The 22,718-nt window shown below is 40.3% G+C and overlaps 1 protein-coding gene across 6 annotated transcripts in view; it reads left to right on the top strand.

The window, feature by feature from the left end:
• The window catches only part of LOC137145597 (multiple epidermal growth factor-like domains protein 6), a 250,002-nt gene that overhangs the window by 216,145 nt on the left and 11,139 nt on the right, over positions 1 to 22,718 (top strand). For 3 of the 6 annotated variants that reach the window (XM_067536448.1, XM_067536445.1, XM_067536449.1), the window contains 11 exons: positions 346 to 474; positions 5,410 to 5,538; positions 7,876 to 8,004; positions 8,092 to 8,220; positions 9,307 to 9,435; positions 10,345 to 10,473; positions 11,742 to 11,873; positions 17,469 to 17,597; positions 19,925 to 20,050; positions 21,186 to 21,314; positions 22,480 to 22,608. In XM_067536448.1, the coding sequence (XP_067392549.1) occupies positions 346 to 474; positions 5,410 to 5,538; positions 7,876 to 8,004; positions 8,092 to 8,220; positions 9,307 to 9,435; positions 10,345 to 10,473; positions 11,742 to 11,873; positions 17,469 to 17,597; positions 19,925 to 20,050; positions 21,186 to 21,314; positions 22,480 to 22,608 (1,419 nt within the window). Of the gene's footprint in view, positions 1 to 345; positions 475 to 5,409; positions 5,539 to 7,875; positions 8,005 to 8,091; positions 8,221 to 9,306; positions 9,436 to 10,344; positions 10,474 to 11,741; positions 11,874 to 17,468; positions 17,598 to 19,924; positions 20,132 to 21,185; positions 21,315 to 22,479; positions 22,609 to 22,718 lie in introns of those variants that run through there. The other 3 variants (XR_010917683.1, XM_067536447.1, XM_067536450.1) reach the window with 3 other exon arrangements.

Raw genomic sequence — 22,718 nt, 5'->3', positions numbered from 1 at the left:
GGATTATAGGCTCAGCTGCATTTCTCTATGTAGCAATCTGTGCTACAGCGTAACCTATGTAAAGTAATAATTAGGATACATATACCTGCCCCAAATTGTAGGACATACATGATAATGGGACTTGTGGGTTGATTTCCCCATTCACTGCTTTTTAGGGATTCAGGCTCCCAAGTATAATCTCAAATTGACTGTATAACTAAAAAGATCGTGAACTAAAAATTTGCCCATGTGCAGTGTTTCAATAAACCAAGAGCTGGAGTTTTGCTGTTTGTCAGACAGTTGTGTAAAGAAATGGGAACTGTTTTTTTTTTTTTTTTTTAAACCCATCTTTTTTTCCATTTTCAGCTTGTCCAGATGGATTTTTTGGACTTGACTGCCACCAGGTGTGTGAATGCAAGAATGCTGCTCACTGCAACCACATCATAGGGACATGCCAGTGCCTCCCTGGCTGGGTGGGAGCCAAGTGTGACCAACGTACGTATAACAGCAATGATCCCAGCAAACATTAGATAAAGCTCACAAAAGCCTGTCTTCATAAATGCTAAAAATTGCTCCTCATTAGGTATAGAAGAACCTACTACGTTAGATAGATAGGTCACACTTCTTTTATCAGAGATGCCATAAATGGAAACTTTTTTTTTTTTTTTTTTTTGACATGCAAGTAATCTGTTATTTCCTTTTACTTCCACTGGAATACATCAAACATCATAAGCGTTTCACAGAATGTCCTATTTGTTTTTAGATAGCAGTGTTGTATCCTGCTATATGTTAATCGAGCTTTTCATTTCTGTGAAACGTTAAAAGACAAAAATGTTACTCCCATGTTTCTTGTGAGTCATCAAATTGCCAATTACAAAGTGAAAAATTACACTGTGGAAAAAATCAAAGCAGGGATTGTTTTGCTATTTGGGTGTGAGTGTGTGTGTGGGGGGGGAGGGAGGGGTTGTAACTAATTCTTAGAAATGTCATTTGCAAAAAAGGTAAGTTCCTGGAATTTCAAAACAGTAAGAATGAGCCGGCCCACTCAACAATGCAGATTCTGAGGTTGTTGTTTTGTATAATTGCTGGATCTTCTGATAAATCTGCCACCAAATTTGATGGAAAGTCAGTTCTTTTCCATATTTTCATAACATCATTTGCAGGCATCACTAAGCCTTGTTGTTGGAAAAAATCAGAGAAGGTGTTTTCTTTTCCAAATTAATTTTATTTAAGCTTTAACCATTCAAATACTGAGGGTGAATCCTGCCTCAGTGACTTCAACAGAGCTGAGATTTCACCCCAAAAGTACAATATAATTATCCTCTGCAGACAGCACTATAGAGCTCAGAACAGTTTATTTCACCCATAGCAGCATCACACAATAAACCAATGCTTATTGTTGTGGAGCCCTGTACAGGGCTCCTTAAACCCACAAATGTCATGATTCTCTCAGCTAGAAGTTTACAGTTTATTTCAGACAGGGGGAAGTAATATACTTATTTGATAAATCCCCTCCATTTTTGTCACCCACCTGCAAACTCCTTAATGACCAAACCTACCTGCAACCTTTCCGGACACGCATTCTGATTTGTCCAACCCCCATTTCAGCTCAACACCCAAAAGTGGCCTGGTCTCATGTGACATGCAGCAACCGAACATTCCTGCTACCTCTACCCGGACAACATCCCACCTCTCTCCTGCAATTCCCTCTGCACACACAAGCTCAGACACCACCTCCTCTCTAAAGATCCTCTCCCAAGACCCTCCCACCCCATCCCTGTTCAGACAATTCCCCTGACTCCAGGAACAATGCCGTTGAACCTTTCTGCTGCTCTCTACTGTGCCACCATCTAATCCCTTCTCCTTCTACGAATACCTGGCCCAGCTATTCCACCATCAGTTTAATATATTAATTAAAATTCTTCATGTCAATGGAAATCTCTCTTGCTGCCCTGTTTATAGATTAATCAACAGACTTTTGTGAAATATGGTGCCATTGAAATATGCCTGTTCTGTTTGGGAACAGAGGTGTTGCTGATCGGGTATCTTTCCTGTTTCTTGATTGCAGTCCATTTACACTGCCCTTCAAAAGAGCCACAAAGTTAGCAATCTGTCAGCTTTGCTCTTGACTGCTCTGTAAACTGTATTAAAAATGGGAAGCTTTGTTCCTACATATTTTATTAAATTCAATTAAGAAATGAGTCCCTTTGTCATAGGCCTCACATGTCCCCCTTCATCTTCCTAGCAAAGTCTACTGAGATTACGTAAGAAAGCAACTATTTATTCTCTTGCACTGGAACCATTAAAGCTTTATGCCGCCCTTGATTTATCCCTTGTGCTAGTTAAGATGCCAAAGCCTTCAAAACTCCCTTTGCCTGCAAAAGGTGAGGTCAAATAACAATGCAAAGGGGTGACCTGTTTCTCTCTTAGCTAAACAATGCATCATCATCTAGTAATGCCTTGTACTACATGGATGACTTTGCAGGTTTGTCCAAAGGTTGATGATGATTATGATAATAATAATAATAATAATAATGTATGGAAGTGGCCTGTTCCCAGGTCATCTAACCACAGATGATTTTATTTTTATATCAAGGCTGCTGTTGATGGCCTTGGTGATGGGAGGGATAAAGTTAAGAGGAACCTAACTGAGACAGAAGTAGATTTGAGCCAAGACATAGTATTCAGAGCTGCTGGCATAGGGAAGTCCCAGTGTGCAGATGAAAAAGCTTTCAAAATTATTGACAAGACAGGATGCAACCTGTCTGAAGAAAGATTGTAAACAAGGAGGGTTAAATGAATGAGTCCAACTTGTTCTTTCACTGAGCCAAGAGGAGTGGCTTGCAAGACAGTTTGAAATCTGTACCTGCATTGAGTCAAACACCAGCAACGTTTTCTAGCATCTCTCATGACTAAAGTTCACTTATTTCCAGAAGTTAAAATGAAGGTGCCCAGTTCCCTGAGAAATATGAAGTGGATGATTCAACTGAGGGATCTTTCAGATAGCGGTAAAAGTTGCTAGTATCAGAAACTCAAAGGTTGATTAATCCTGCCTTCTGCTTTGCCAATACACAATGAGGTAGGGGAAAAGGTCATGGGAAGCTTCTGTCCCTGTCCCACACAGCTCTGCACAAGCAGAATGGCAGGATCCCTCCTACGGCCCAGGGCACTTTGAGTTCATGTCTGGTGAATGCACCTGCACAGCCTCCATAAAGGATGGGGGATGGTCAGCTAGTTAGAGGGCAGGTCCAGTCAGCTCTAGTGCACTTGCTGCCATCAGCAGCAAGCACTATACAAGTGTGTACTGTGCTCCTGGCCAGAAGAGCAATAAGCAAGGTGTTGAGGTATTCTCCTCTGACTCTACCAGCTGACATTTGCACTGGGTGTGCAGCCAGCCCCATTCTACCCCCAGGGAATGGTGAGATATTGTCCACCGGTAAATCTTTTTAAACAATGGCACCTAAAGAAGAGGAGGAAACCATTTAAAGATTTGGATCCAACGTACTGTTTGTCCTACTGCTCCAAACAGCATAATTCAAGCCTTGCAGAGAGTACTCTGACCTCTGCTCTGCTGGGGGCATTCACACATGCCTCCCTGCCTTTGTTCTGTGTTGAGTATTTGTGTTGGCATTTCCTGGAATCTGCTAGCTCTCACAGCTGGAGGAGCAGCATTTGTTTTCAAGTAATGAGATGTGCAGGAGGATGTTAAAAATAATTCTGGCATCATGGGATTTGAGTTGATTTTAGCTAGCCACGCAATGCAGTTTATAAACTAGTATCTTTACATTCCTCCCAAAAAAGAAAATCAATTCACTCTGCTCCATCAGTAGAGAAACCTGCAAACAGAGCTTGACCATTTCACTTGCTGTTTCAGTCTTCGAACATTGCAAGTCCTCTGCTAAGGAGGATGCCTCAAAGATGAGCCAAGAAAGCTTGTGTACTCCTCACAAGAGACAGGAGTGTTTAATTTTCCTCACCAAGTGTTCTTTCTCTTGTTCTGGAATTTCCAATTTACTGACAAATCCCATCTGTATCCTAGCAAGTATAACAAGAGATTTGCATGCACGTGTTGTAAACTTCTGGTGAGATACACTCTCAGGGCTGTGTCAGGGGGACCCAATTTGAATCTGTCCCCATAATCAAGGTAAAAGGTCAGTCAGATGGTTTGAGTCTTTAATTGGGTGATGAGAATAGTTAGGCCCCATCCACTATATAGAGGGTAATGACATTGTAACCGGGTCCCTGGGCTTGGCTGCAGCAGTGCTATGGATGGGACCTAATTGATTTAAAAATATGTTGAAAAAGGAGCTACAAGTGAAATGTCATCCATGTAAATCACACTGGGATACTGAAAAGCCTCAGAAAAGAAGCTAAGGGTTGTCAATAAGCCAAATGCTGTCAACTACATTCACAACTGAAGTGGGGAAAATTCCATTCTCCCATTCTTTCTCTCACGAGTGAGTCCTTCATTCACTACTACATCTTGATCCCCATAAAGGGCTAAGGATTTTGATGAAAGGTCCAAGTGTGGTCCCAATCCCACAAGGTGCTATGTGCCAACGTTCGAGTGAGCAAAGGACACATGGCATTTCACAGGATCAAACCCTTTCATTGTCTCTCAGTAAGAATGCAGATGATGTTTGTTATCTCTGAGGAAAACAAGCTTGAAAAGTAGAATTAAAACCTCCATTAAGGCAAAGACCACAACTATCTTATTCTTTTATCTGTACGGACAATCCTGCTTTTCCTCCTTAAAACACCTTGAGTGATATTCCAGAAAACAAAGTGATAATACACCCCATTTAAAGTGAGAGAAAGAGCCATGTTCATGAAGACAGCAGAAATGTTGTAATGCCATTTTTCCATGGGAGGCGACGCCAGTCCCGTACAAAATGGAGCTGAAGTGTGGATATACTTGTGAGATACAGTCTTAAGTTTTCACCTGGGAGCCAGCTGCTTACCCAGTGTGATGAAAACATCACTCCTTTCTGACCAAAGAGTAAGGCTCTGGGTGAGCTAAAGCATCGAACTGTGAAAAATGAACAATGAAAACAATGAAGTTGTCAGTTCTCTTACCAGGCTGCACATAAATAACCAGCCTGTCAAGTTGGCTGTTCTGCTGGACCATTAGTTTAAGACAAAGACATTCTGAGGAACAGGAGAATGACAGATGATATATCACCCAAGTGATTCCAGTCTTTGATAAAAATCTGTTCAGAATGTGTTATGATGCATATTTTTAAGCCCACATTATTTAGTGTCAGGCCTGGTTAATATGTGAACTTATGCCTCTGTATGTTATGAACAGTGTATCATAAGAAGCCAGTTTCTTACTGATTTCCCTTCAATTGGGTTATGTCTGAATTTCACTCTGCACGATGCCTCCTTTGATGTGTTGTAATTGCACTTTATGGTCCTCTCTCTTTGCAGCCTGCCAGGGTGACAGTTATGGGGAAGGCTGCAGTCACGCTTGTAATTGTCACAATGGAGCACTCTGTGATCATGTAACTGGGATGTGTATTTGTGCAGCAGGATGGAGAGGAGTTACCTGCCAACAAGGTGCAGTGAGAATTTAACTTCAGTTGCAAGATGACAGAAGGGGAAAACAAAACCTCTTACACAGAGATTTTCATTAGTATTTTAGCTGCCAGTTTTGTACATTGCTTTGTCAAATTGCTTTTGATCAAAAGAATATAAAATAGATATGTTGTCCCAACCCTCTGGTTGATATCTGCAAAGATGGCCAGGGGACATAGCTGCATAAACCCCCATTAACATCAATGGACGTTCTGTATGGTTTTGTTCAGAACTTCTTAAAGTTGATTTCTAATATGGGTATTCAGTGTAACCTGCCTTAAGCAAAGGGACGGACAAATAATGGTTTTTTTGTAACTGATTTATGCTTACAGCAAGTTCATATAGGTGATTGCTTACTTAGGATGGTCTTTGATACAGGCTTTCCTGTATGGTAATTAAACATAGACACAAATGGGCTGAACAGTTTGTCCAAATAATGTTCAGACTGAGACACCGACCCATTTTAAATTCAGGGTGTCACATATCTACTAATATTTATGATGTGTGTGTTTAGCTAGGATAAGTCTGCACATACATGGTACAATATTATTATTTATATTATCATAGCACTTATGCGCCCCCCTCATGGATCAGGATACTATTGTGTTAGGTACATACAAGCACCGAACAGTAGAAGCTGAAATAGGAGTACAAAGTGAAGGGTACAGCAGAGAGTTAGATGGAATAGCTGATTTGGCTAAGAGGGATAAAATCTCCCAGGAGGTAGTAAGACAGAGAACCTGCCATCTTTGAAAACTGAAATGAAATGAAAAATAATCCAGTCAACTTCAAATATTTATCCAATTTACCCCCTTTGGACCTATTTCAATTTAGAAACAGAAGGTTTGGATTGTTTAGATAAGCGATCCAGAACCAGCAATGTAGCCTGTTCTCTCATCCCAATGTAGCAGTTACCTTTCTACAAATCACTAGTTTGTGGTTGCTCTAAGCACAATAAGCTAAATCTAGGACTGAATGTAGTCATTGGGAGCTTTGCCATTGACTATGGGATTAATAATTGAACAAATGTGCAGCAAAATGGTAGCTATTTGTATTTTAGGGAAGCCTGAAAGGCCCTTTTAAAATCTAAGGACAAAAGGACTTTCTACATGCTTGTGATTTCGATGTGGGGGGAAGGAGGGGAGCTATGGATGCACAAGTCTTTCCCTCATACAGATGGATACAATATTGGCTGAAATGTGAAGTTTCTCTTAAGGAAATGGCCTCAAATACAAGAGGGTTTTTGTTTTGTTTTAACTAACTGTAAATCAACCACTTTTTCAGTGAGAAGAACCCTAAATCAAACTACATATTTTCAGACACAAACTGTTCTTTTCTATTATGGTGCATTTGTGATTCTTCTGTGTGTTTGGTTTATCTGATAATTTGATCATCTGGGGAAGGTCCTCCTCTACTGACTGGTCCATTTGGGGACTGAGAACCTACCAGTACCCATATGGTCCAGTACCCATAGTGGGGAATTCATTATATGGACTTCTTTAAATTAAAAATAGGCAAGCTATAAAATGTCATCAGCCTGTTGTGGCTAGAAAGATGTTGTTATAAAATTGTGTATAGTACAAGGTAACCATTAAAAAGTGGAACCAATACATAGCCTCCTATATGTTGAGAAAGCAGTGAAGAATCAAGCTCTTACTATCTTAGGTGAGGATGGGAGAGACTAGAGATCAGTGTTTTGGTTTGCAATTAAGCACTTTCTTCACTTATCCTTCAACAAGTTTCATTGTAAAGACTTTGGTCGCTGTCCTCACAATGGCTTGTGGCTAAGACAATATATTAATAAACTTCAGCTGCTAATAATTTCAATTAGTGCTGTCCACTCTGTTCTGTAGGGGCCCAGTTTTGCTCCCAAACCTGTTTTACATTAATATAACTCCCTTGGCTGCTAAGGAGTTACTCCTGTTTTACTCCAGTGTAAGTCAGAATGGAATCAGACTTCATGGGTCAAATCCAAACCTGACTTCTATCACTTGCACAGTCAACAGGATGGACGGGGTGCAAGACAGGGTAGAGTTAAGTTCTATGTATTTAACTAGCACTATCCTACTTAGAATGCATTGCTTTCCTGTACGGTGAATAGTTTGCTTACTTTAGTTTGTTAGCTGCTTTGTATTCTGAATGTTGCACAAAATTCCTAAGTGAATTGAGATTTACATTGTAGGAGGAAGGAATATAGAGTATTATAACTGTCAACATTAGCAAAAATTATGTACAGATATAGTCTATATATGGCTTCCTGTTCTTGTAGTTTGTGTGCACTTTTAATAAGAATTTTCTGCTGTTAAATTTTGTTTATAGCCTGTCCTTCTGGTTTATATGGCACGAACTGTTTACAACACTGTATCTGTCGCAATCAGGCTATGTGTGATCATGTGACCGGACAATGCATTTGTCCCACGGGCTGGACTGGGATAGCCTGTGAACTTGGTGAGTTCCATCATGTTCTCCGTTTACTTTGGCTGGACCTTTCACTTACTTGTAATTCTGGTAAAATTCTGCCCTGATTGATTTCAGAGTGTGAGGATGGAAAGTATGGAGAGAGCTGTGAGCAGAACTGTAGCTGTGGCAATGGTGGAATTTGTGAGCGACATTCAGGGAAATGCAATTGCCATCCAGGATGGATCGGAGATCAATGTGATGTTGGTAGGAAGGCTCATTTCTTTGATTTGACTGATTGTGAATCTCCATTGTATAATAAGCATCTTATTAATTAATGTTTCCTGTATTTTCATTAATCACTCTATAGCTGTGGCTGCCCATTTCAACTCCCAAGGGTCTCTCTTTCACTCGCATTGACTTCTGTGTCTGGTATTTTAGTTCTTTCTTCCTCCAAGACATTGAGTCACTTTCTGTCCTTCAGTTTGATCTTAAAAGCTTCTATTCATTCTAGAGCACTACAGATAGCTAGTGGTTAGAGAGGAAAGGCAGTGCAGTGGTTAAGGTGTTAGCTTGGGACTGAGACACCTGGGTTCATTTCGCTGTTCTGCAACAGATTCCCTGTGTGACCTTGGTCAAGTCACTTAATCTCTCTGTTTAAGAAAAGTGGGGGGGACACTTCCCTGTCTCACAGGGGTGATGGGAGGATGAATATATTAAAGCCTGTGAGGTGCTCAGATATTGTAATGGGGGTCATTTAAGTACCATAGAAAGACAGAACATTGGACTAGGTGTCAGGAAACTTGGGATCTATTTCCATTACTGCCTCTGAGTTGCTGTATGATCTTGGGCAAGTCACAAGTGGACTGTTTTTTCTAGAAATGCAGAGAATCCACAAGTTTCATTAGACAGTGGGAGTAATAGGAATCTTTGAAATTCTGACCTTTCACTGCCTCATGCCTCAGTTTCCCTTTAGCAACTTTGTAAAGTCCTTTGAGATGATAAGCATTGTATAGGCACAACTTACTCTCATTATTAATAGATTGGGTTGTTGTCCAGTGTGTGTATTGTATTGCTATCACTATACAATCCATTGTGATTTGTAGGATTCCAGACTACTATCGCTTTGCAAACATTCCTGTGCATTAACATTCAGGACTGAATATAACAACTTTAAATATGCTAAATATACCCTCTTCAGATTATAAAGTCAGTGCCTGTATTGTCTATTCATCATTCTAAGTTTTCCCAGAAGTTAAATATTGGCTTATTTGTCAGTGACTGATAGCTTATACGTCAACTTTCCGTAGACCAGAAAGAACCATTATTCTGCTTATCTAATTTTCCTCTCAGCCTGTCCCTCTGGATTCTTTGGAGAGCGGTGTGAGGAACAGTGTGACTGTGAGCACAGCTCTTCCTGCCACCATCAGACTGGAGTGTGTCACTGTGAAAAAGGGTGGCGAGGAAAACGATGCGAGAAATGTGAGTTCCTGCTGAGAGTACAACCAAGACATCTTCATAGTGCTGTGTCTGCTCCAGTAAGGCACCGATCCTACAATAGACCCATTAAGCCCCGGCATGATCCGCTGAAATCGATGGGAGTTGAGAGCACTCCTTCACAGAATTAAGCCTTAAGAAATACTTTTTGGTAGGCTGTGATTGTTTTCTCCTTCACAGGTCAAACTGGAGTTGCCCATTAGCAGAATATCCTCATCCTGATGATCAACATCATGATGATCAACAGTGTCTGCCTTCCATTTCTTTCATGTCAATTGCTGTTAGTCTCTAGGCTTTTCAGTCCTGCACCTTTCATGACGCAAGCAGTTTTTCATTAAAATAAAAATAAATCTTAGAATGTCACATTGAAGAATTTCTCTAGTGTCCCCAAAAAAGAGAAAATGACAAAATTCTGACAACAGGTGCTATAAAGCCCAAGATTTTATCTTGCAAAAGTAAGAAGTACTCAAAGTCTAATTAAGATCCGACCTGGTGCCTTTATATTTTTACTTGTAGTTCTTGATGACAACGTTACGTGACGTTTTCTTCTGTGCAGGATAATGAGATACACATGAAAGGGAAAGATCATGGGTGAAATCCTGGCCCCATTGAAATCAATGGGACTCTTGTCGTTGACTTCAGAGGGCCAGGATTTCACTGATTGTGAGTTGGAATTCATCTCCTATCCCTGGGACTAATGTAACATTTGAACAACAGAAATAAATGATTATTAATGTTCTTCAGGTGATGTGGAAGCACTGATATTCTTCATGTATTTTTACTGTTTAAAGTGCGAAATCATGGGCTTCTGCTGCAGTCAAGGGCCAAACCTAGCCTTTAGGTTCTAAGCCCATCAGCAATCTATTCTAATGAAAACTGGTTTGGTTATTCCAGCTTGCTTGCCTGGCTACTATGGCAATTATTGCACCAAGCATTGCAATTGCCCTTCGGGTACACCTTGTCATCATGTGACTGGCGAGTGTGGCTGTCCTCCAGGATTCACTGGCTATGGCTGCGAAAAAAGTAAGTTGTTATAAAAAACACGCGACTAATTGCCCCTGGAAAAAAATCTACAGGGGATTGATTCATTTATTAAATAACGGAACAGCTGATTTAATCAACCTCTGAAGGAGTGAGGACTGCTAGAACACTGCATTAATAAAAGTGGACCAAAGGTTGAGAGCAGAATATAGATTATCTGCTTGCAGATCGTGGGAGCAAGCAGGGGACCAAATTCAGCAAAGGTGGCACAGGAAAGTGTCAAATCCAGCTGAGGATTCTGTCCTTCTAGAGGGCAAGCAGAATTCCCACCTCTGCCCTCTTTTGTTGTTCTGCATGTGGGAGAACAGCTTCTGTACTTGACTGCCGGAGCTCCAAAAAATTATAGTATTTTTATTATAATAATTATTCATTATTGACAGTGTTAAGAACCCCATCCATTCTGGGGTTATCTTTAAAAACAAACTGGATTTACTTTCCGGTCCAAGCTCTTTCATTCCTATGTTGCTTTTCCTTATTGCAAAATTTCAGAAACCTGTTGTCTGAGCATAAATTTTACTATGAAAAAGTACTGATTATTGAAATTTTAACCAGATCCTTATCTGATCTAAAAGACTGTAAGCTCTTTGGGGCAAGGACTGCCTTTTTCTTGTGTGTGTGTATACAGTGTGTAGCACAATGGGACATTTGACTCCAGTCAGTGGCACTAGGCGCTAAGTAATAACAATAATGTTTAATAACTATAATAATTGCCACAGCTTTATTGAAGTTGTGTTTGTTATACCAATATCACATGAGGATGTGGCCTGATATTTCTAAGAAGGTGCTCAGATAGTGTGGTGAGCAATCTAAGAACCTAGATGGAAACAGACAGAAAAATGTAGGCAGCATGGTTGACAAGTGACAAAAGGCAACATGTACAAATGTTTGTGCTAAAGCAACCTTGAAAGTTTAAACTATTTACACAAGGGAAAATGTCTTTATCCATACATATGGTCCCTCATGAGTTATACTATTATTTTCGTCGATTTTACCTGACATCACACTATGATTTTCTTTAGTGACAAGAAAATTGCAGCTGGCCCTTGGCAGTTGGGCATAAATTGACTGAACAAAACAAAATCAAACGGCGAAGTAATCTCCAAGTAAATTTAATAAAACCAGAGTCCCTGAGGGCAGCATACTTCTGTAGGCAGTGGTCTTATTTAATAAATTTTAGCCCGCGCTTTGTTTGAGTGCTATATTTACCAAGACAAATTTAATTCATTGGTTTACATTTCCTCTTCCCTTAGCTTGTCCACCTGGCACATACGGTGAGAACTGTAACCAAGTATGTCAGTGTTCTGCAGAGAATGAGGAATGTCACCCAGTGACAGGCAAGTGCACCTGCCTACCGGGTTATTATGGAATCCACTGCGACCTTAGTAAGTATAATTCTTTCTTGGTTTGTCATTTTTTTCAAAAGGGGATGGTGTGAAACCTAATCCTTTGTGGCTAGATTATGATATTTCTTCCTCATGTTTAATAGCATCTGCAGCCTGGAATGAGTTTACCCCAGGTATAAAGTCCTACTCACTGTGAGGAAGAGGAGTCAAATTTAGCCCTTAATTATTGTAAGGTGCTTTTCTTGATGGGAGCAGGAGTCTTTTCTAGAGAAAAATGTTTCACAAGTCATTTTTACTCCAGGCCTCTCTGTGAAATGTGACATGAACACACATCCACTTCTGATCTCCAACAACACGTGTATTCTGCAGCTCTCGCCTCTCAAAATACCGAAGAGAGAGTGCTTCCCGAAAGCTCTGAGTACTAAACTAAGGACAAATGGTTATTATAAAACAGGCTGCCATTGGCAATAAATCTAAAGTAATTCATAAAGTCAGTTAAGTTGCACAGCCTTCTGAGGAACAATCAAATTAAACAAATTGTTGTTATGGATTGAAAAAGGGTGAGTAGTTTAAAAGACAAAATGCCAATTCACTGAGCATTCCATCATAAAAAGTATATTCCCAGACCCACATGTCTGACTGATATTTTAGACAACAGTAAAGTAGCTTATGGAGGAATGTGATGACTGATAGGAAACATGCACTGAAGTGACTAAAAAGGAGACAGTTAATCACCTTTTTAGTTACAGCTTTAATTTTGTTTTTATTCTTCATGGTTCGTAATATCCTCTTATAAAAATGGAAATAAAATGTCTTCTCCCTTCAAGCTCAAGTCTTTTTCTCTTTGGCAAACATTTTTTTCTTTCCCTCTGTTTCTTTGGAATGCTGCACAGCTCCTTTTGGTTTACTTCCCTTTTTGGCAGCAATGTATGCAACTCCAGCAACAGTTAAACACTGTTCTTAGCTGCATGTAGAAACAGATTAAGGGACCTCATGCTATCATAATGCTATCACAGGTTATATTTAAAAAGAAATAGAAATGCAGTGTCTGCTTCTCCCCCTATTTACATCAGTTGTACACCAGTGTAAATCCACCGACTTCTGATTCAAACCAGTTTGAGTTCAGAATCAGGCCTTTGAAATATGAAGTACATCGCCCACCAGATTAATATATATTCAAATGGGGTAACATTCTGTGCCTTAATTACCTGACAGTGTCTTTTTAAATATATCGATATATAGTATAGTACCCCAGATTATAATACGTTAGCTTTTATTAGTCCTCATATAGATGCACAAGGGGCCAAACTTAGGCAAACTCCCATTAATTTCAGTGGAGCTTCCCCTTAATGAAAATTGAGTAAGAACCTCGGGACTGGGCGTTGATGGGAATTTTGGCATTGACTTCAGTAGATCTAGGATTTCATCCAAAGTGTATAAGGCCTTTGCCTTTCTGGTGTAGAGTGCCCCCATAGGAACTGAAGTTGCACAATATCTTGCAGAGCAGATTTTCAATTAATAGATCTTGTTTTGTTTAATTTTCTGCCTAGAGAAATGAAAGGATCACTGGGATATAGGGTTTCATACAAAAAAAATGACTGTATTGCATCTAAATTTTGCTTCCATTTTAGACCCTTGCTCAGTAATTTTCACCAATCCATGGAGAGATGTAGGAGTATAAACAGATTATTTTAAAGTTAGGGTGTGTTTAGTTGTGGGGATCAATGCTGCTAGAGATCTAGGGCCTGATTCTGATCTAATACCATCTTTGAACTGGGATGGCACCATGACTTTAGTAGAAATGCTCCTACATCAAACTGGTGTAGCTGAGAAGAGAATCGGGCCTATTCTATCCCATGCTAAAAAAGCTTTCAATACACTGTTGAAAGTGGGCTCAGTGTAGGAAGCCGCTCCCAAAGAAGTCAAGTTGGCCTCAGTCCAGTCAACATGTGGTTGGATATTGCTGGAAACAGTTTCTGGCAACACTGCTATACTTCTAATACTGTGAAAAAGGGGTTTTAAAAAATCCATAAAAGGTGTAGCTGGCTGGGAAACTGAGGTTCCAGCAGCCAGGAGCAACTGGGATTTCATGTTCTCAAATTTGGAGTAAAGAATTGAAATAGTCTTTTGGCAAGGTGTAGAGGAAGCAGATAAACAAACAATAAGAATCCCATCCGTTAGCCATAACTTAATGGATGGCAAATCTGCCTGAATGTGGTGAAATTTTAAAAAAATAAAGTGACTCTAATGGATAGAAAAACCACACTGCAACTCTATGTTGTTTACATATGTATTTCAGCCTGGTGAACTTTCAGCCACGAAGACTGACTTCATCAGCTCCAACTACTAATACCAACCTTAAAGCTGTAGCTAATGGGACACTTCAAGGGTATGTCTGTTCTGCATCTGGAAATGAGCCACCCAGCTAGGGTCCACAGAGTTGTGTTAGCAGGGCTTGGGCAAGTGCTCTAAAAATAGCTGTGTAGACATTGCAGCTTGGGCTCTCAAGATCACGCCCAGTCTTGAGGGCCTGAGATCCAGCCCGAACAACAACGTCTACATGGCTATTTTTTAGCATGCTAGGATAAATCTGTGGACTCGGGCTGGGATGCTAACTCCGAGATGCAATGTAGACATACCCCAAAGATGCAATTAATATTGGTAAGGAAAGCACTAGCATATACCGTTGATACGTAAGAATCTAGGAACATTAATTTAGAATGAATTCATGATTAATTCACGATTTAGGATTAGAATTGAGAATTTAGGTCACGGCAAAACTAACTCAAGCCAGAAGGAAGAGATCAGGAAATGATTTAGAAATCTGGCTGCTGTTTTTGCAGTTCTCAGAAAAGCATAACTCAGATGCACAGGAAACTGTTAAATTAGAAACTGTCTTTATTAGATCACTGGCGATTATAAGCTAAACCTCTTTGTGGATGCATAGCCTACTTAAATGGCAGGATTCTGTGTAAATTGCCTGGCTGTCTGTATATAAGCCCTCTTGAAAAGTAGTAACAGATGAGAACAACTTGTTGATAATTATGTTGAATGTTGCAGCAGATGTTTGCACTGCTTGTGTTGCTCCCTGTTGAACTGAAATAAATAAAAAGTTAAAAGGATAAGTAAATTGGTAAGGGAAGAATTAAATGTATTACTGCAACCACTTCCACTCATAGAATAAATCTTGTCAGCCTGAATAGAGAAACAATTCTAAAACCTCTGTCAGGGATTAAAAACGTAGCTGAGTGAAGCGAAGCAGAATAAAAAGGAAAAAGACAAATAATGGCCAAAAAGGAAGTGAGGAAGGTTAAAAAGAAACTCGCTGAAAAATGCTAAATGAAATAATTATATTGAGGATGTGACCTCGACACTCTTTCTTAGTGGATATGAAAAGAATATTGTAGGGAGCCTCCCTCTGACCCCAGGAATTAACATTTCACTGTGCACATGAAGTTGCAACATTTATTCTACAAAATCTCTAGTATGTGCGTAGGCTTGTGTTGTTATACCCAAGTAGAGAGAGATGTTGATTTAACTCTCCGAGTTGCTGTTCTAATGGTTAGGGGGCAGTGATGTCAATGTATTGAGTAAAAAGAATCTGTAGAAAAATAAGAGTATCTATATTCTGTAAATACATACGTCCATTCAGTACACTTAATCTGGTATCTTTGGGTAGCAGCCAATAGCCAATGTTGTTTTTAAGAAATCCTCTGTTTGCATTCATTCTATTCTGAGATGCCATATAGAACAGTTCAGAGGAGATGAGGCTTTCTTCTCCATCCACGCAGATCATGATTTTATATCCTGAAGACAGAGACTGAATTATTAACGTCCATAAATGCCTCAAGTACAAAATATGCAGAGACTTGTTGCTAGAGATCGGTCACATAGATATTCTGGTGGGGATTCCCAGTATAGCCACAGGCTTTCCTTTTTTTTTTCCAATGGGACAAAGTGAATGTCATTTCCAGCAACCAAGTGTCAGTGTGGATTGTCTCGGTAAATGTTTTGCCTTACAAAGGGCTGTACTGCCATCCTCAGAACAACTGATATAGAAAGGCGTTCGCACTTCGGATGATCTAGAAATTGCCACTGTACATTGGGAAAGGGGGCACACTCTGAATGTCCAGAGGCTAACAGTGACAGAGCTGGTGTAAGCCACTAGCACCAGATGCCTGTTGATACCAGCGGGGCCTAGCTCCTAGAATCATACAATTACAACGGAATCTCAGCTTTCACCTAAGTAAGTTTCTAGTCTTCATGGTTGTGAAGAAAAGTTTGAAAATATGACCTGACTGTATCTGATGCAGGGATGTTTGCCTGTGTCTGCAGACAACCTGAAACAGTAGCTATGAGTGGGTGAACTGCCCCATGCATCTCAATGGGATTTTAACTCCAAGATCCACTGCTTTGGGGGGGATCTGCCAACAGCACCCCTGTGGAGAACTCCATGGGTATGCTGGGAGAAAAGTGCAATGGGCCCAGCCCTTCCACCCAACTGATACACCCTGGTTGCTGGGTGAGAATGGGGTGGCCCTTGCTGCTGCTACTCAATCCATGGGCAGAGGGCACCCCAGAGCTGTCTCTGCAGCTCCCAGTTAGGGAGTGGGGACTAGCTACCATTCCTGGCAAAGAAAAGGGGATCCCATGCCACTTCCTCTAACATTCTTAGATAGGAGGGGGCTTCTTGCTACTGTTGCTCCAAGCAGTGAGTCAGGACCAGTATGGGGCCCCATTGTTGTGGTTTGCCTAGAGCTCTGGGGTGCCTTAGTTCAGCCCTGAACATTAGGAAAATTTATTTAATTCTCTGATGTATCAATAAATATTAGATTCTTGATTCCTCCTCCCCCCCCCCCCAGTTTTGTATGAATGACACTGGGGTAAACGAGATCAGAATCAGGCCCTAACACTAAAGCACTGAAAAAGGTTATAAGAATCAGCCATGTTTTGGGGAAATGGCTTTGTCCTTTACCATTGCCCTTAAAGAATGCATCGGGGGAAATGGAGAAACAGGAAATGTAAATATCTATCTCGCTAAATACAGATTTGGAGAGAATGTACCATTGTTCAAAATAAATTGCTCTTCAAAAAGAAGAAACTTGAAACAAGGCATGTGTACAATGTCACCTGAAAAACCTGTTTATATCAATGTCAGACAAATTATTCATGGACAGCTTATCCTCATATATAGATGGTCCTGGTATTCCATCCAAGGCCACTTTGTCTGGATTATTACAGGATAAGGTCTCCCTTTAAGAAAAAGAATTCCCAGTTTTGCATTTGGATATTTAACTCTTGTGTCTATTGAAGTCTTCCATGTCCTCTTTTAAACACTTGCACAGCCTTCTATTCAAAGGCCATGATTACAGCTCACAGTATAGTAAAAATGCAGTTTGGGGAAAAAACAACATAGGTTAGAAATTTTAAAAAAATATTAAAAATTTTTTTTTAAAATTAAAAAAAAAAAAGTCTGGCAAGTTAGGATTGGTGTTTTGTAAGAACAAATTATTAGACTAGAAATAGAGATTGAAAACAAAATTTAGGTTTAAAGTAACAAAGTGATCATGGCATGAAACTATACGGTCACTCTAGTAGTATTTCCTAATTGCCTTTTTTCCTGTTTTAAAACAGAATGTCCACAAGGTACCTATGGCCCATACTGCCAAAAGACATGTAAATGCATGAATGGAGGCCACTGTGATACAGTGACGGGAACCTGTGATTGTCCTCCTGGCTTCATTGGAGCTGACTGTAGTAAAAGTAAGCCAGTGTTCACTAAAACCAAAGGGGTAATTTAAATCTATATGCTGCCAAGATAGCACAATAAGCATGAATTGAAAATAGTTAAGGTAACAATAGTTTATTAGTATACAACCAACAGGCAGTTCCTGACCAACCCTTGACTCAACAGCAAATCAATATTCCAGCTTTGTGAAAAATTCTCTTTCGAAGCATTTTCTCTTCTTTATAGTGTGTGTGTGAAGCAGACACACTTGTCCCGGGATTGGAGTCAAATCACTTCATGAGCAAGACCAAAATGGGAGAGGAGCTCAAACGCCTCCTTTTTGCCCAAATCTCCTTATTGAGAGACGCCCAGTACCATCCTCAACACTCCGTCCCAAACCTTGGTGCCACCATCACAGCTTCTCTCCTGTACCTTGAAGGAGGGGTTGAAGAACTCCCACCCAGCTGAGGATTTTGTTAAGGTTTCCACAGCAGTAAGTGCAGTGCTAAACAAGCACTTGGTTACCACCTGTAGATTCAGCTGTGACATTGATGCTTTCTTGGTGCAGCTCCATGGATCTACAGTGATCACCCTCAGAAACTGCTCCAATTGCCTTTGTAACTAACTAGCAATTCTTACATGTCCCCTGGATATTTGCAAAGTATAAGGAAAACCATAAGCATATTTCCAAGTTTTGCAAAGGCAAAACTGGCAAGACTTCAAGGACAGCCATGCTATCTATCTATCTTAGGGCTATGAAAGAGACAAGGTGGGTGAGGTAATATCTTTTATTGGACCAACTTCTGTTGGTAAGAGAGACAAGCTTTTGAGCATCACAGAGCTTCTCTTCAGGTCTGGAGAAGGTGACCAGAGCGTTACAGCTAAATACAAGGTGGGCCAGATTGTTAAACATATGGGCTTCACACATGTTGTAGGAGACCACTTAAAATGAAGTGGGAACTTAACTCCTCAGCAGTTGTAGGACAAAGGAGGGTTTGTAGGCAACAGGGTGTGTTACAAATTGTAATGAGCCATAAAACCTGTGTCTCTGTTAAATCCATGGTTTTTAGTGTCCACCAGAGTTATGCATTTAAGTTCCCAAGCTCAGCTTTTGAAGATGTTGTGCACCTTTACTTTGAGTACAAGGACTGAGAGGTCAGCTATGGAGTGATCACTTTGTCAAAAATGTTCGCCAGTGTAGGATAAGGTGTTTTTATCTTTTATCATTTTTTCTGTGTGAGTTCATTCAAGAGCGTAGTTGTTGTCTGGTTTCATCCACATAGCTGTTGTTGGGGCATTTGATGTACTGGATTAGGTGCATCGCCATGCATAGGACCCATGGATCTTGAAAGATGTGTTGTGAGGGGTATTGATCATCATAACAGTGGAGAAATGTCTGCAGGCTTTGCATCTGATTTTCTGCCAGGTCTAGTGCTGCTTTAAGTTGGTGTGTCCTGGTCTGTGGGTAGCTTACATCTGATGATGAGTTTGGAGAGACTGGAGGGTTGTTTGAAGGCCAGAAGAGGGGGTTCGGGAAAGATGTCTTTCAGGATGTGATCCCCATCAAATATGGGTTGTAATTGTTAGGTGGTTCCCTGTATGGGTAATTGGGGTGGTAGATGACCATTAGGGGTGTGCGGTTGGTGGGGGTTTTCCCCCTGTATTAAAGCAGGTTTTCTCAGGCTTTATGTGGATGTGAACTTGTAGAAAAAGTCAGCGAGCCTAGTTATGTGAATAAATACTCACAAGGGTGAGAGAGAGCTCCACAGTTTGGCCCTTGAAATTTTGCACTGGCACCCCCATAACAGCTGAGTAACTAGAAAGTAATGATGTCTTCAGAAAATCCCATCTAACAGTAGCAATCTAGTTTACCATGCTTAATTTATGGCTCTAATGCTAATAAAAAAGTTTGGTCTTCTTAGCATTTTTAATTACTTTTTGCAGTTCACTAAAACTTTTTTTTTTTTTTTTTTTTTTTAACAAAACTTAACACTTCAGAATATTTTTGATAATCTAAACTATTGCTGTGCAGTAAAGGGAACATCAGTGTTGAGGGAATGAGAGTAGGACCACTTCATACTCTAGTTGAGCTGGGTTCCATTTGCATTAGGGAGCTTCATTGTTTTCACCCTGATACTTTGTAAAGGATTCCTAATGTCAAGTAAAATTTAAGAGGGAAAAAAGCAAACAAATAGTTGGACATTTTTCTTCATGTGAAAGTAATTACTTCAGATTCAAAACCAAGCTGAATGCAGCTCCAAGAAGTCTGCTTGATTAAAAAAGGAAGGGCCTTACGTTCCAAAAAGAAACATGGCCCTGGACAGCTGGCACGTTTAATGAGAAAAGTTCATGTTTCCTCTAGCTTGTCCTGTAAGCTGCTATGGGAAGGACTGCATGCTGTTGTGCTCGTGTGGTAAAGGGCAGTGTGATCCAGTGACTGGCAAGTGCCACTGCCCACCTGGCCAGATTGGACCCAGTTGTCAGCAAGGTAACAGAACTATATCCGAGGGCACCCTGTCAATCTAGACACTTGCAGCAACCAGAAGAAGAAATCTCTCATCCCACAAATGTAAATAAATTGCCATTGTTACAACTCTAGAAATCCATTCTGTTACCAATCTCTACATTTCCTTATCTCTCTGGAGCAAAATTATGTTTTAAATATAACCCGGTGTAAACTGGTGGGCTGATTCCACAGCTGGAGAAGGTGAAATCCTGCTCCAAACATCTGTGCAGCTCCGGGTTTTTTTTGCTCAAGGCTCATTTGTATTACCATAGAAATAATCAAAATAACACAAAGCAATCCAAAATCACGCTGCCTTTCAGCATCTCATCTAGCCCAGGTCTCCTGGGCTTCACAGGCCTCACAGAGTGCTCCCCCAGCCAGCTCCTGCTCACTGCGGATGTTTTGCCCTTTCAGACCTTCCATGTGACACATACAGTGAGTTCCTCTTAGGTCTTTTCCTGCTCACTCTCCTGTCTGCCCCTCTGACTATGGGACAGAAAGCCTTATATACAATTTCCTGTAGAGCACGTGACTAGGAGCAGTCAGGTGACCTGCAACAAGAGCTTCCAGTTTTAAAGGTCCAAGGCCTGTAACATGGACACTTTGATGCTGTTGTTGTTACTTACAATCATATTTATTATGGTGGTGCCTAAGGACCAACCAAGAAAGGGGCCCCATTGTGCTAGGCACTGTACAAACAGAGTAATGGACAGTTCCTGCCCCCAAAGAGTTTATAATCTAAATAGATAAGACAGACACTGGGTGGGGGAAGGGCTGACCACACAAGAATGAAGACTGTGATGGCAGCAAATGTCATATTCATTCCTTGATAATTCTTTTGGGGCAAGAGGGTTACTTAGGAGGGGATAAGCTAAATGGAAAGAAAAGCGAAGGGAGAGGGGACATTGAAGGGAGACGGGATTGAGAGGGACAGGGCAGTGGAGAAGAGGATAAGTCTAGCACAGGGCAGCAGTGTGCACCCCGAGGCCCATTGCCTGTTACACCAATTATGTGTAATATACAGTAAAGAGAAGATTCTGCATTCATCATTTCCTTCTGTTGCATTCATCCTCTTTGTGAGGCTAATTTTTTAAACAACTTTGTTAATGTGCTGTAGTGTGTCCCCAGGGAAGATATGGCCCCAGCTGCCAGCTAACATGTGTCTGTAAGAATGGTGGTATCTGTGACTCTGTGAATGGATCTTGTTCCTGTGGACTTGGCTGGACAGGAAGTTATTGCGAGAAAGGTAGGATCTTCTCTCTCTTTTGACTCGACAAAGAAAAATTAGCAGCAACAGTTTTTTATAATGTGCTGCCACTGGCATTATACAATAATGTATACAACACTTTTAAAAGTAAAACTCTGTGTTCTGTTACTAAATGGACTTTCTTAGTAATTTGCAAGGGTTGCTCATAGCCTGATCTTTTGACCCTAACAACTAGATTACTCTATGGAAAATTGAACCGTGAGCTATTTGTTAGTGATCCCTCCAAATGTAGTTATGGACAAACCCTGCAGGCTGTACCAGCAGGAATGAACCAACCCTCGGATAATGAGAGCAGGTTCCTATTTGTCATAGTGATGTAGCAGGTACATGCATCATTGTGAACATTTATGCCCCTAAAACAATTGAGGAAACATTGGGCCAGATCCTCAGCTTGTGTAAATCAGAGAAGCTTCTGGACTTCAAGGGGCCTAGGCTGACTTACACTAGAAATGGAAGTCACTTGTGACTTGCTTCTGAGACTCTAGAATGTTATGGCAATGGAGGAGCTACACTTCTGCAGAAAGAATGAATAGGCTGATTATACTGATACATGATCATTTATCTGATCAGCAATTTGTGAAGTGTTTAGTTCTCTATGGCAGGTACCTAATTATACATGCATTGTCACTGTGTCAAACAGAGTTCTTTCCATTTCCATTAGAAATGACTTAATAATTAATAGCATTCACATATATGTTACAACACAAACTGACAAAAGTAAAAGTTGCTTTATTTTATGCTTTACATTTAGCAGTAAGAAAATATTGATGTAGGTACAAAAAAACCGGAGAAGATACCATCTTTGTGTATTCTGGGAATATGCAATTATATATTTTTTCTATCAGTAATAAACCATATGGAAAGACAAATTCACAAATGGGAATTGTGGAAAGAAAATGGCTTTTCAGTATTGCATAAACATCCAGATAGTGAAAAATATTTCTATCACAATTTTGTTAAATTGTTCCCAATTATGCAGAAATTTAGTGAATTCAAAAAGCAGATAGATTTCACAGGGAGGAGGAGGAAATTCACAACTCTGTTCTCAGCTCTGCAAAATCTTTTCTGACTAGTATTATTTCCTTAAGTGTCTTTTCTGTGTGGTGCGTGGATAAATAATATTTTTTGTTCTTTCTATTAACAGAATGTGGCCCGGGTAAATATGGTTCCGACTGCCACTTAAACTGCTCCTGTCAGAACAATGGATCTTGTGACAGATTCACTGGTTGCTGCCAATGTCCAGAAGGTTACTATGGGCACTCTTGTGAGCACAGTAAGTATTCAACCTTCCAGAGAAACAAGGCCTCAATTTTGCATCATGGGTTCATGTTAGTGGTTCCTTATGCAAGGGCCAGAGTAGTTCTATATTCCAGCAATAAAATT

Source organism: Emydura macquarii, unplaced genomic scaffold, assembly GCF_026122565.2.
Source record: "Emydura macquarii macquarii isolate MOO-44397 ecotype Brisbane River unplaced genomic scaffold, CSIRO-AGI_Emac_v2 contig_3603, whole genome shotgun sequence".
NCBI lineage: Eukaryota > Metazoa > Chordata > Testudines > Chelidae > Emydura > Emydura macquarii.
Note: the sequence above shows the minus strand (reverse complement) of the source record. Positions and strands in the feature narration are given on the sequence as shown.